The sequence below is a fragment of the Erigeron canadensis genome, chromosome 1, assembly GCF_010389155.1.
Source record: "Erigeron canadensis isolate Cc75 chromosome 1, C_canadensis_v1, whole genome shotgun sequence".
Classification (NCBI taxonomy): domain Eukaryota; kingdom Viridiplantae; phylum Streptophyta; class Magnoliopsida; order Asterales; family Asteraceae; genus Erigeron; species Erigeron canadensis.
Genome location: NC_057761.1, coordinates 44,061,510 through 44,074,219, shown reverse-complemented (window position 1 = coordinate 44,074,219; position 12,710 = coordinate 44,061,510). Strand labels below are relative to the sequence as shown.

Below are 12,710 nucleotides of genomic sequence, written 5' to 3'. Positions count from 1 at the left end.
GTTTTCTACCATGTTATTTTAATCTACCCACTTTTAATTTATAAAGCTATAAACTTTATTTACTTCTTAATTACGTTAACAAAAATATTGGTACACCAACGAAAAGTTTAATACATTATAATTTGCTGCTAACGAAACTAATGAATTGGTGCCATCCGTAACACCGCGGGGATTCTAAAACTAGTTTGCAATATATCAAAACGGTAGATTTGCTCTTTTAACTTTAACCGAACTCTTTTAAGCCCTTATTCGTACTGAATCCGCGATTCCGCCGTAGTTGATCCGCCGTGAGGAAATTCTGCAGAAGAATAAGAAGAAGAAGTCTAAGATGATGTCTAAGAACACCACACGCTGCTGCTCTTTCATCGTCAAAGGTAAATCCATCACCAAAACCAATCCTTTCTTCTTCTTCTTCAAATCATCATATATCAAAAAGTTAAGAAATTGGAAGATGCCCTCCACCTGTTCGATGAAATGTCACACATACAACCTCTTCCTGCTTGTGTTGTATATTTCAATCAGCTGCTGAATAATTCCGTCACCAGAATGAAACATTTTTCACATTCCATTCATCTCTTCAACCGAATGTGTGCAATTGGCGTTCCTGTTAGTGACTACACCATGAATATTTCCATCAAGTGTTGTTGTCATTTACGTCAAACCAATGAAGGTTTTGCACTTTTAGGCCTTCGCTTTAAAGACGAGCTATTTTACCAACTGTCTACACTTTTAATACACTCTTATACGGACTCGTCTTAGAAGATAGGATTCTAGACGCTGAGATGTTCTTCAAGAAACTCATAAACCCGATGTTGTTACGTATAACACAATGATTAAAGGCCTTTGCAAGTTCGGTAACAACGTTACTGCCCTTTGTCTGCTTAGGCTAATGGATCAACAAGGCTCTAAATTAACCTGATGTTGTTTCATATAACACCCTCATAGATAGTCTTTGCAAGGATCAATTGATTGACGATGCCTTCAAGCTTTTTAAAGAGATGATCTTTCAAAAACGCATCCCACCGAATGTCGTCACGTATAACACTTTGATTTCTGGCATTTGTAACTTAGGTCGTTGGGATGAGGTCTATAAGATGTTAAAAGAAATGGAGGATTATAGGATCTCTCCAGATGTGCAAACTTTTAACATATTAATTGATGCATTATGCAAAGAAGGTAAGCTTTTATCAACATCATGGTTGAGAAAGGTAACGTTCCTGACATAGTAACATACACTTCACTTATCGATGGTTACCGTTTACTAGGTGAAATGACCAAAGCAAAGACAGTTTTTGATGCCATGGTGTTTTAACATATCCTCCCTGATGTTCTTACTTACAACAGTTTGTTAAATGGGTATTGCAAGAAGTCGATGATAGATGAAGCCTTACATTTGTTTAGTGAAATGAAAAGAAATGGTTTGAAACCCAATGTAGTCACATACATCACCATGATACAAGGATTGTTTAAGGTTGGACGTTGTGGGGCTGCACGTATGCTCTTTGAATTAACTTATGGCATTATTTTAGAGGGTCTTTGTAACAACCATCTACTAGAAGATGCAATCTCTTTGTTCAATTTAATGGGTAATAGCAAGCTAAATTCAGATGTTGTTGTATACGCTACTCTTATTGATGGTGCAAGCAAATGTCAAAAGTTCGATATTGCAAAGGGATCTTTTCCAAGACATGATGGTAAAAGGTTTGCAACCTAATGTTTGGACATATAATGTGATGTTAACTTTTTTGTGCCGGGAAGGTTTGTTGAAGGATGCAAAACATCTGTTTTTGAAAATGGATGAAAGTGGTTGCCCACCAGACAATGTTACTTACTGTCTTCTTCTCTAAGGATATCTAAATAACCAACATTGTGATGATGTAGAAATGCTTTTACAAGAAATGGATGGAAGGGGTTACTCACTTGATGTTTCAACATTATCCTTGCTAATTGACTCAATGGCTGCTGGATCATTAGATACCAATCTTTCTAAACTGATTGGCAAGCTCGTGCCAAAAGAATTGATGGATTTTCCCAGTTTCGCTACCTAGACAAAAAGAGTGATTGTGGAATTATGTAGTTCAATGATGTTTTGCTAATTAAATGGATACTAGCTGTTTGCATCTTTTATATGCCTTTTTTCCTTCTTGTGATGTGTTTTACAATCGATTTTATCTGTTATTCTGCGTGTGCGAGTTCATATTTACAATATGGATGTCATGGCTTAATTTGTTATTCTTGGTTGATGCATGCATTAGAAATGAATGGTCGGTCAATCAGCCAATATAGGTTCACCTTCAGAGCATTTATCATTGTCGGTTTGAGTTACCTTATGGTAGCTGTATGATGTTTATCTAATTTTATGGATTCTAGCTTTGACATATTTTGTGTAGTTTTCTTGAGAGAGGATGTTTGCCACTTAATTGACTTCACCTGCTGTAAAGATTCTGACTTTGACATTTACCGGTCGTGTTATAGATCAACCTCAAAATATTCAACACTTTTAAACATGATTTTAGCATTGTTTTTGTGGATTGGTTGCCTCTGTGTGTAGAAAGGGTTCTGTAGTTGAACTAAACTGGGCAGTTTCCAGCACTTGTTAGACTGTAGAGTTGTTCTTGCTCAAATTTCTCCCTTCGTGGTAAGAGCCATACCAGTAATCAGCCATCAGGTATTCTAGGATAAGTTTCTGTTTCCCATATACGCACATACAAGACTGCATCTATGCAATTGGCTACTGGCCTACATTTTATTGTTTTATGTTAAGCGTACGGCGTACCCATTATATACCTGGTAAATCCTTTTATTTAGAAAAATTACATTATCATCTTAATTATATAGTTTTTGTTATACAGTAATATTTAACAAATGAATTATATCATGTGTTGTTTCTCCCAAAGGAAGAAGGGACCCTGAAGAAAAATGAAATTGTGTTCACAGCCCCTACACAGGAAGAGATCACAAACCATAAGCAGCCGGAGCAGTACCTAAAAGCACACCCCGGTGGGCCTAAAACTCTCATAAATTATTGGGGAAGTGGTGAAACCATGAACTGGTGAACTGGTCAACAAGAATCAGCGAGAAGTTGAAATGAACTTCTTGACAGTAGACAGTCCCCAAAGAAACGGGCCAGAAAGTCTTTCAGTTCAAAAGAAGGGTATTACAGAGAACAAAGAGTTCTCTGAAACAATCACTGACATAGATGTCGAAATGAAGGCAGAGGAAAAGGCCGAGTCTGTAGAAGAAGACTAGGAGTATGAAATCCCGAAAGTATGCCACTCAGATACGACAAAGAGAAAACAGCTGATGGCCACGAAATTGATGAAGACAGCCAAGGAGAAGCCCATGAACCAAAGCAAACACGAATTCCTGGGACTGCGAAAGTTGGTGCAGAATGGTTGTCATGTGGTGGGTCACTGAGCCACGGACATAAAGCTGCTACTCTGCTCGTTTTTCATATATTTCATAGAAGAATAATGAGATTTCACATTCGTGCAAAGTAAAAAGACGTGATTGACTTATTCTAAATACAGAAGTATACCTACTCTCGTATCTAGGAGAATGAAATTCGTCCATTTTAAGAAACATAAATCATTCATTGTCCTAAAACTAAGTATAATATATACGGATTTGAGAATATCAAGGTGTTTACCACTCCTTTTCAGACTTAATTTTGACCCTTCTTCCTCCTAAAAACATGTAGAAATATTACTATATAGATATAGATTGAATTCTTTTTTCTTTATTCTAAACTAACTTACAGGTTTAGATTAGATTCATTCAACCTCAAGAATGAAGAAATTCAGATGTATCTTTCTTCCTCTTGTGGTTCTCATTATATCCTTTACTCTCTATCCTGCATTGGCACATAGAAAACCACCACAGGATTGTACTCCCCCAAAACCAAAGCCTCCGCCCCAAGACGAGCCTAAACCAAAGCCTCCGCCGCAAGAGGAACCCAAACCAAAACCTCCACCGAAGGAGGAACCGAAACCAAAGCCTCCACCAAAAGAGGAGCCAAAACCAAAGCCTCCACCAAAAGAGGACCCTAAACCAAAGTCTCCGCCTCAAGAGGATCCGAAACCAAAGCCTCCTCCACAAAATCCACCTGAAGACCCTAAACCAAAACCGCCTAAAGATAATAAGCCAGAACCCCCACAAGAGCCACAAAAACCAACTCCATTCCATGATAAATACAAAGGTTGTTTCTCCTCCATGTACGCTTTTGGAGATTCATATACGGATACAGGAAACGCTCAGTTCATGGGTAGTCTCACTATATCATTCTCCGGCTCTTTAAGCTCTCCTTATGGATCCACCACATTCGGAAAGAGCTCTAACCGGTTATGTGATGGTCGGCTAGTTCTTGATTTTATAACAGACTCCCTAGGCTTGCCGGTTTTACCTCCGTACCAATCAACCTCGGCTAACTTCACTAGTGGTGCAAACTTTGCTATTGCTGGATGCACAACTGTAGCCAATGACCTTTTCTCCAAGTTCGCTCGACTTTTTCTGTGGAAAGCGACACCCTTAGGTGTATGGACTCAGTTAGAATGGTACAAAAAGTTTCAAGTAGATCACCTATGTAAAGGGTTAGATCAAAACGGATGCCAAGCAAAAATGAAAACTGCATTGTTTTGGGTCGGGGAGATTGGAATCAATGATTATTCACGTGCAGTTGGATCCAAGATACCCCTTCGTTCGATAGCCAAGTCATCCGTTGTATATACAACAGAACTTGTCCGGGTACGTGTTGCAACTACTATTCCTATAAAATAACGTATGAATTGTCAGTGAGTTGTATCCTGCAACTTATCAGACACATTTTACCTAAAGATTTCAAACATCTTGAAAAACAATTAAAATATCTGACCATGGAACCAGTCATTTTTGTGAAGTTGTCTACCGACTCTACTCATGAATCATATTTTGATTTATTTTGTTCTTATTAAACATTTAAAGATGACCATTACTAACACGTCTTGCAATGCAGACATTGATAAGAAACGGGGCTAAGAACATAGTAGTTCAAGGGTTACCACCACTTGGTTGTCTTCCTCTAGACATCTCCATAACTCCGATAAGCATTCGTGACAGATCAGGCTGTTCACAGATTGTGAATGCAGCTGTTGTAATCCACAACCAAATCTTGCAAGCCAAATTAGAAATATTAAGAAAGTTGTTCCCAGATGTTACAATCATATATGCAGATTCTTGGAAAGCATATTATAATATCGTAAACAACGCTGCAAAATGCAAGATTCGTGAAACTCGTAGAACTTGCTGTGGAGCTTCTGCAGCACAAGACAACCTGAACTTTAATCTTCAGTCCTTGTGCGGTTCTGCAGGTACATCCATATGCGACAATCCAAGCCAATACATAAGCTGGGATGGGATCCATCCCACTGAGTCCATGAACTATCATATGACGGATCAATACATAAATAATGGGTGTTGTAATCCACCGTTTGAGCAGCTCATGAAAAAGTCTGCCGCTGTGTAGCCAAGCCATGCCTGGCCCCAACCTATTATCCCGCCCCGGATTGTGATATTCAGAGGGCTAAGCTACGTTGTACAGTAGAAAGTTATAGAGTAGCACATAATAATGAACAAGTTTGTATTTATTTTCATGTAACAAATTTGAAGGAAATATACTTACAACCAACCTCTATTTACATTTCAAGGGTCGGCTTTTTTTTTTTTTTAATGTTTTTTGATCATCTCCCTCTATACAATAAATCCTCTAGTTTCTTCAGCTCATATTAGATACTCGTAGAACATGAAGAAAAGGGCATCCGGAGAATCTTTAGGGAGATTATTAATGTATAAATAGAAACGCACCAAATCCTCTTTTGAAACTAGATCAGCATCTATAACTTCATCGTTGCACGTGAGAACCCATAAATCTCGTGACTGTACTCTCTTTATGTTACCCCGACAAAACGGACACGATGCTGATCTTGAGTTCCTGCGATTTGAAAGGAAAAAGACAATGTCAGTGTCATGAATCACAAACACTATTCTGTTGTACTGTAAACCTCATTGATGCAAGATATATTACCAATCGCGATAACAGTTGATGCACATTGCATGGCAACAGTTAGGCAAGACTATCTTTGTGCAGGGTTCTAAGCAAATTCCACATTCATCTTCTCGTTCCAAATCGATATTAGTGAAGCCATCATCTTTTTCTAGTTTCTTTTGGCCCGAGATCTCCAATACCGAGCTCTCTTCTTTAGGCCCATTATCCAACTCCACCAAGTCATAATGTAGCCTTCTAAGAGACGGTAGTATGATGGCTGCACAGAATATAGTTTTTTATCAAAAGAGGATCAATCACATGCACAAAACATAATTTTAATGTCATGTCTCAATCAAATAAGTTTTCATTATATATAGAAAACAACAGAAAAGATTTCAAATAAAGAACAAACAAAGAAACTCATATGCCATAAGCAACACACAAATTTAGTAGCAGATCCAATATTTCCAAACTGGGCGTGCACTGCCATAACAGATATCTTATGACTATCACCAACTTAAATATTTTCTTCCAATTTGTGGGTATGCACTGATAATGGTACATTTATTGAAGATAGATTGGCTTACCATAAAAGTCACTCACAGTTGCCTTCCTCCCGTGTCTAGATATCTTTGGTCTTCCATCGGTATATACCTATAAGAAAGACATAATTATTAAGTTATGAAATGAGCAACATTGAATACCAGCATTATGCAGTTATGCTCTATACATTTAGCCTTTTTATTATTTTACCGTCTTCAGGAAATAGGTAAAAATGTTACAGTAATATTTTAAGACATCTGCATAAAAACTAATGATTGAAAAAAATCAGCTAACCGACCTTATAGATGATAACATTGAAAAGGTTCAAGTATCTAGGCAAGAGACATGTGCATGAAGAATCTATCCATTGTAGCAAGAACATAATGAGAGGTGCCAATTGATCTTGAACTAATTTCATTTGAAATCGAGCACCATCTTTGGTTTTAGGAATTGCAGCAGCCCTGAAATTCAGAAATTAATGAAAAATGAATCAGTCTTGAAATAAAAACCGTATCTTCTGCATTCATTTACATCAGTTTCCTTTCACTCCAAGATTCCATGTTAACTTACATTACATTAAGCAAATAGGATCCACATCACAACTGCAAATACCAAAATGAGTGAGATATATAGCAAGTCAAATGCGTGTAACTTCTACCTACGTCAAACACGTGAGACAATTGGGTTTCCTATAAACAATTAGCGTTTCATAAATAATTTCCAATAATAATCTAGAACTTTAAACAAAATAATTAGGAGGCTTTATGCATTACAAAAAAACACGTACACTGACTTTCAATCATTTGACACGTGTCCTGTTCGGACAACCTTTTTTCCTTTACCAAATATAATACGTTGAAGATGAAACATTGCCCGAAGGGCCTATCCGATAATAAACAGGTTAAAGTCGCCACCTTTGGCCATAACCACACCTTATATGCAGGAACCAACCACGAAAATGCTAAATAACAGCTAAACCCCAAGAAACATTTCCCAAACCACTTAAGTTCTGTGCTTACAGCATAAAGTTTGGAATCAAGTGGTTAAAATCGAATTATATCGATCGTATTCATGATCCATTGACTAGTTCAACATATTAAGAATGTTATCCTCTCCATCCAAACAAGATTTTGTTCCCCTCTTTCCAAAAAAGAAAAGATGTTGATGTAAAGATATAAGTCTTTGTCAATATATTACCAACTCCAACTAAATATAAGCCTACCTCTGTTGACTTCTATAATCAATAGACCAGGTTATACTTATTGCTTAACATGATATTTAAAATTATTTGAACCTTCAACCACTTAAGAATATTTAAAATTAACTTCAATAAAATCACGTGAATTTGAAACTAGAAAGTAATGTCAAGTAATATAGACTTCTTTTTGTCAAAAAATAATAAGGAATTCATTTTTAGAGTAATTATCTTTGGCATGTCATCTGCAAATGAACGATTGGTATCCAGAAAAGTAAAAGTAAAAATATACTATAATTCTGTCAAAAATTAATAAAATAAAATAAAATCACCCATTGTTGTTAAACTTTAGTATTTTTCATTCCCTTCTTGCATTTTGTTATAAATAATAACAAAGAGTAGTTAGCTATGAAAAGTAAAGGAACTAGCAACATAAAGACTGGAACTAAAGCAAACTTTTTTAGTTAGCCAACAAAAATGGACAATTTTTTATTTGATCATCTTTCTTCTTCTTTAAAATTCATCAAATAAATTACAGAAAAATAATCATCAAATTTATTATATATAAAATCCATCTTTAAGAACTATATTTCAAGAATTCAAGTAAAAAATCAAACATGAAACTTCAAAAATTTATTAACTTCTTAAAAACACAAAAATATTATATATATATATATATAACAAATATAATAACAATAACCTTAAAAAAAAAATATGAGGATATTTTTAACCACTATTCCAATAAATAACTCATCAACAAAAACTTTCAAAATAAAAATTAAAAATACACATAAATATATACTTACAAAGCATTGGCATGTTGTATATCAGCTTCAATAACCTTCAAAGAATCTTCATAAGAAGACCTCCCAAGTGGGTAATACATCATCATATCCATATTCTTCAAGATTTTCTTTATTTTCTTGATTTTGAAAAAATAAATAGTCAAGAATTAAACTTTATTTTGTGGGTATTATTTCCTTTGATTCTTAACACAAAATGAAACAAACCCTTCAAAGATTATATCTGGAAAAAATAAAAACTCTTAAATAATAAGAAATGAAAAGCTTGGAAGAAAAGGCAAAGGAAGGGTTGGGGCTTTTAATCTTATCCTATGGTGGGTTGCTTGATATGGGGCGGCTTTAAGTTGGACAATTTATACAAATTTATTAATGTTAAAATATTTAATAATGGGAATATATACATATACACATTTATATCTAGTCAAATATTGATGGTTGATGATGAGGGATGAAGACTGTAAAATGGGGTTAGGAAGTTGTTGGTTGAGTATTTTGGGTTTGTTAAAAGGAAGCCTTGGTGGAGTAGTGTTGTTTTTATTAATATTCATGTGGCAGTTTTTTATTCCTTTCAAGGGAAAGAATACTTCTTTCTGTTTCAAAATATATTATTGTACATATATTTTGAATAAACGAATGAGCTTTTATTTTTATGGTAAATTGAGTTTTCAATTAAGATATATGCAAATTTAAATGTGACATTTTTATAATGATTAATATGTATCCAAAAATATACATAAGAATAAGATAATGACAGTCATAATACATCATATAATAAATTATAAAGATTAAAAGAGTGAAAACTCATAATACATGTATGACTAAAGCATTAAATATATCTTTAGATATATATTTTAGATTTATCAATCATTTTTTTTATTTTAAAGTTAAATTTTAAACTTTTTGTTTACCTAATCGTTAAAATTTAATTTAAGACTCTTTAAAATATATCATCCACTATGTCACATTGATGGATTTAAAAATACAGCATAGTCGTATTTTTGAGGAGGTTAGTATTCCATCATATATAAGAGCCGGGTAAATGTTAAAAAGTATAGCACTAAGTGTCAAATTACTAGTAACAATGTCAAAATAAACAAAAATCAGGTAGAGGCTCCATTTTTCTCCGAACCTATTAAACACTTTGATCAGGCGTCAGCTTCGAGCCTCTAACAGTAGCATAACAAGACTTGGTGTCATGCCTCAACATACATTCCCAGCCGGGTATTCTTTGGAGTAGGTATCGGTGGTACCAAATATTTCTATTTTTATGCATAGGCAATCAAATAATATATGTTTGTATCATTACGTAATAGTCGTTCATCATTACCATTAATTTGATCAAGTGGTGGATTCCTTAGTCAATAGTAACATTCTTGTTTTGTTATAACCTTTGGTATTTTTCAAAATGAAATTCATAAAAATAACAACACATAAATTGAAGTTAGATATCATCGCGAAAAATGATGTGTTCAGTTGTCATTTTCTTCTCATTTTTAATTTCTAATTTTTAATTGTTAGTATATATATAAATATAAAACAAACACACAGCATCTAAAAAGTCTAAAGAAATGGCTGTGGACGAGAATCGCTCCATTTTTATATTTTATTATGTTAATAATATATAAGTTTAAATTTATATTTATATAATTATATGTACAACTCTCCAAATTATCCTAACCTTAAATAATCCATTCATTATTCGAATTCAGTTTTATTAATATGGATGCTCCCTCCAATTGGGACTTTAATTTGCAAATCTTTCTGGATTATAATACTTTTCTCATACGAATAATTGTTATTTAAGTAATGTTAGAAAATTGGCATGCCTAGTTTTCTTTGTCTATGCCTATGATACATATCTACCAATAAACTAAAACAGGATTGAAGGATTTCCTAAATGACACTTAGCATAACACATGTTTCCTTTTAATAACTTTTTAAATAATTTTTTTTTATGATTCCTAATTAATTTATAACTCTTAGCCTATATATATAACACATATTCTAGCCCCAAATTATCAATCTATTTTAAAAAGTAAAAGAACGTCAGCCAACATAAGGCTTATAAGATTTGAATCATAGAGAATTTTAAGGTATTTTTTTTCTTATTTATAATTTACTTTAATTTAATTATCATGTGTTCATCGATTTCTTATTTTCCATAAACTTATGCTATATATTACAATATATACATGGCGTATTGTTAATTGAGATTGAGATAAATTATGTTTTTGGGTTCGATGGTATTATTTAAGTTTGAATTTTATGAACAAATAGGTGGCGTAAATAGGTTTTTTATATATGCTATATATATATATATTGTGCATTAAAAGTAAAAGTCCATACATGATGATCTATCATATATCTGATTGTCTAAATTATGATACACCTAAATTATCAATTCCAGATTAAAGTTTCAGCGATTAGTTTTTATGGTATAACTTTAATTTAAATATTCTTATTGTAAATCTATCGTCATAGGAAAACAATATTTACATATCAAAATTTGGTGATTTACCCATGTTATGACCGACAAACTATAACTAAAACAATTTTGACCAAACAAAACTCTCACAAAATCTCATATATATTTACATTTACATTTACATTTTATCTAATAATAAACTCATTGTTTACAATATATTTAATCATATTATAAATCATATATAGTCAATCCGTACGATATTAGGACTAATATATACATACATATAATTAAAAAGCAAATTTTACGTCGTTCAATAAATTGATTTGTAATGACATGTTACATTAAAATGCATGATAATAAATGTTGTATATAAAAGATCAGTTCGTACTGCTTTAAACTACCTGATATCACATATTGATCTGTTTAACATCGTCAGCCTTTCCGTGTCAAACCGCATCGAGTTTTTTCTAAAAACTTTTATTTGTTTTCGCTCTTACACACATCAAACTATATTGTATATTATAATTGTCATTGTTTTATGTTATCCTACATGGCTACATGATGAAATGGGTAAAAATATTTAAAAGAAATATTTATATGATTTTGGTATACTAACCAGCAAAGTTGGATCAAGTGGTTAACATTCTTGTCTCTGGACAGTGGTCATGGGCTCTATCATCATCTCTTGCAAGGCCGGAGGTCCAGGTTCTATCTTAGAATATGTAAGCAGCCTCCCTACAACGTCGTGGTAGGGGTAAGGCTGTCTACATCTTAACCCCCATACACCGTCGAGGTATTAAAACCCAAAACCCGTGAAATACGGCATTTCGCGTTACTTATTTTGGTATACCATCATGAGTCGTCTTAAGTCGCCTCAATGGCTTCATCGAACATCCATTGGTTATATTATAGCTATCGAATTTATAAGTTGATTATTAATTATATATTTTTTTTGAATAGTAAATTTTATTAACCACCATTGCTCATATTATAGCTATCGAAGTTAAAAGTTGATTATTAATTATATATATATTTTTTTTTGAAAAGTTGATTATCTATAATATAACTAAAAAAATGGTTGGGGGTACACTTGACACCCATAATCCCTCTCCTTAAGCCTAATACTCTCTTCTCATTAATCCTCTATTTTTTCTAATATTATTTATTCTATGACCGACCTATTACTTTTAATAAAAAAAACTTTATTATTATTATTATTATTATTATTATTATAATTATTTATCTATTTATATACATAAAACCTAAAACCTATAAAATTACCTTACGTTCTATTTTTGTTATACTTTTTGTTCACATCCCATCCCGCCCTACTTTCTTTGCTTTGTGTTTACTTTATCAATATCATTGCTAATAACATAAAAGAGACAGAAGAGGCTCTGAATGGGCAGCAAAAACTACAGATATGATAGTTCGACTTTTTGTTCGACTATACCATGATTTTTTAGATTATTGATTTTAAGTTAGTTTATATAATTACTTCATATTAATCATTATGATTTTAATTTAGTTATATTTGTTCATATTAATTGTTATTATTATTATGATTTAACATTTAATTATTATGTTACTGTTATTATTATTGATTATAATTTAATTTGTTATACATTATAGGTTCGTTATGGCTTATTCTTCAACAACAAAAAATAAAAACAGATTAGTTCATCTTGAAGAGTTTAAACCAACACATGTTAACCATCATCTACG

The 12,710-nt window shown here is 33.0% G+C and overlaps 2 protein-coding genes, 1 long non-coding RNA gene and 1 pseudogene across 4 annotated transcripts; 3 read left to right on the top strand and 1 right to left on the bottom strand.

Moving 5' to 3' along the window:
- The first annotated feature begins 459 nt into the window (after window positions 1-459).
- LOC122608940 lies at window positions 460-2,178 on the top strand (annotated as a pseudogene).
- A 450-nt stretch (window positions 2,179-2,628) lies between these two features.
- Window positions 2,629-3,588, top strand: LOC122608959. The gene is made up of 2 exons (XR_006325326.1): window positions 2,629-2,790; window positions 2,902-3,588. It is a non-coding gene; the product is annotated as an uncharacterized LOC122608959 (long non-coding RNA).
- Window positions 3,589-3,789: 201 nt separating this feature from the next.
- Window positions 3,790-5,500, top strand: LOC122593183 (GDSL esterase/lipase At3g48460-like). Its single transcript, XM_043765556.1, has 2 exons — window positions 3,790-4,743; window positions 4,991-5,500. Exons 1-2 carry the CDS (start codon window positions 3,790-3,792, stop codon window positions 5,498-5,500), a joined length of 1,464 nt encoding a protein of 487 aa, XP_043621491.1.
- Window positions 5,147-8,913, bottom strand: LOC122608949 (E3 ubiquitin-protein ligase AIRP2-like). Of its 2 annotated transcripts, none has more exons than XM_043782019.1 (5): window positions 8,564-8,913; window positions 6,861-7,023; window positions 6,607-6,673; window positions 6,059-6,296; window positions 5,147-5,965 (listed from the first exon to the last, which is right to left on the bottom strand). In XM_043782019.1, exons 1-5 carry the CDS (start codon window positions 8,653-8,655, stop codon window positions 5,755-5,757), a joined length of 771 nt encoding a protein of 256 aa, XP_043637954.1. In that variant the 5' UTR covers window positions 8,656-8,913; the 3' UTR covers window positions 5,147-5,754. The 2 variants fall into 2 exon arrangements, with proteins under 2 accessions (XP_043637954.1, XP_043637959.1); XM_043782024.1 differs by lacking the exon at window positions 8,564-8,913 and adding an exon at window positions 7,133-7,149.
- Window positions 8,914-12,710: the final 3,797 nt, after the last annotated feature.

Coding starts and splice junctions, on each gene's coding strand:
- LOC122608949 (XM_043782019.1), bottom strand. CDS start 8,655: ATGGATATGATGATGTATTACCCACTTGGGAGGTCTTCTTATGAAGAT. Junction 6,674..6,860: donor TCAATGTTATCATCTATAAG/GTCGGTTAGCTG, acceptor TCTTTCTTATAG/GTATATACCGATGGAAGACC. Junction 6,297..6,606: donor AACTGTGAGTGACTTTTATG/GTAAGCCAATCT, acceptor TATTCTGTGCAG/CCATCATACTACCGTCTCTT.
- LOC122593183 (XM_043765556.1), top strand. CDS start 3,790: ATGAAGAAATTCAGATGTATCTTTCTTCCTCTTGTGGTTCTCATTATA. Junction 4,744..4,990: donor ATACAACAGAACTTGTCCGG/GTACGTGTTGCA, acceptor CTTGCAATGCAG/ACATTGATAAGAAACGGGGC.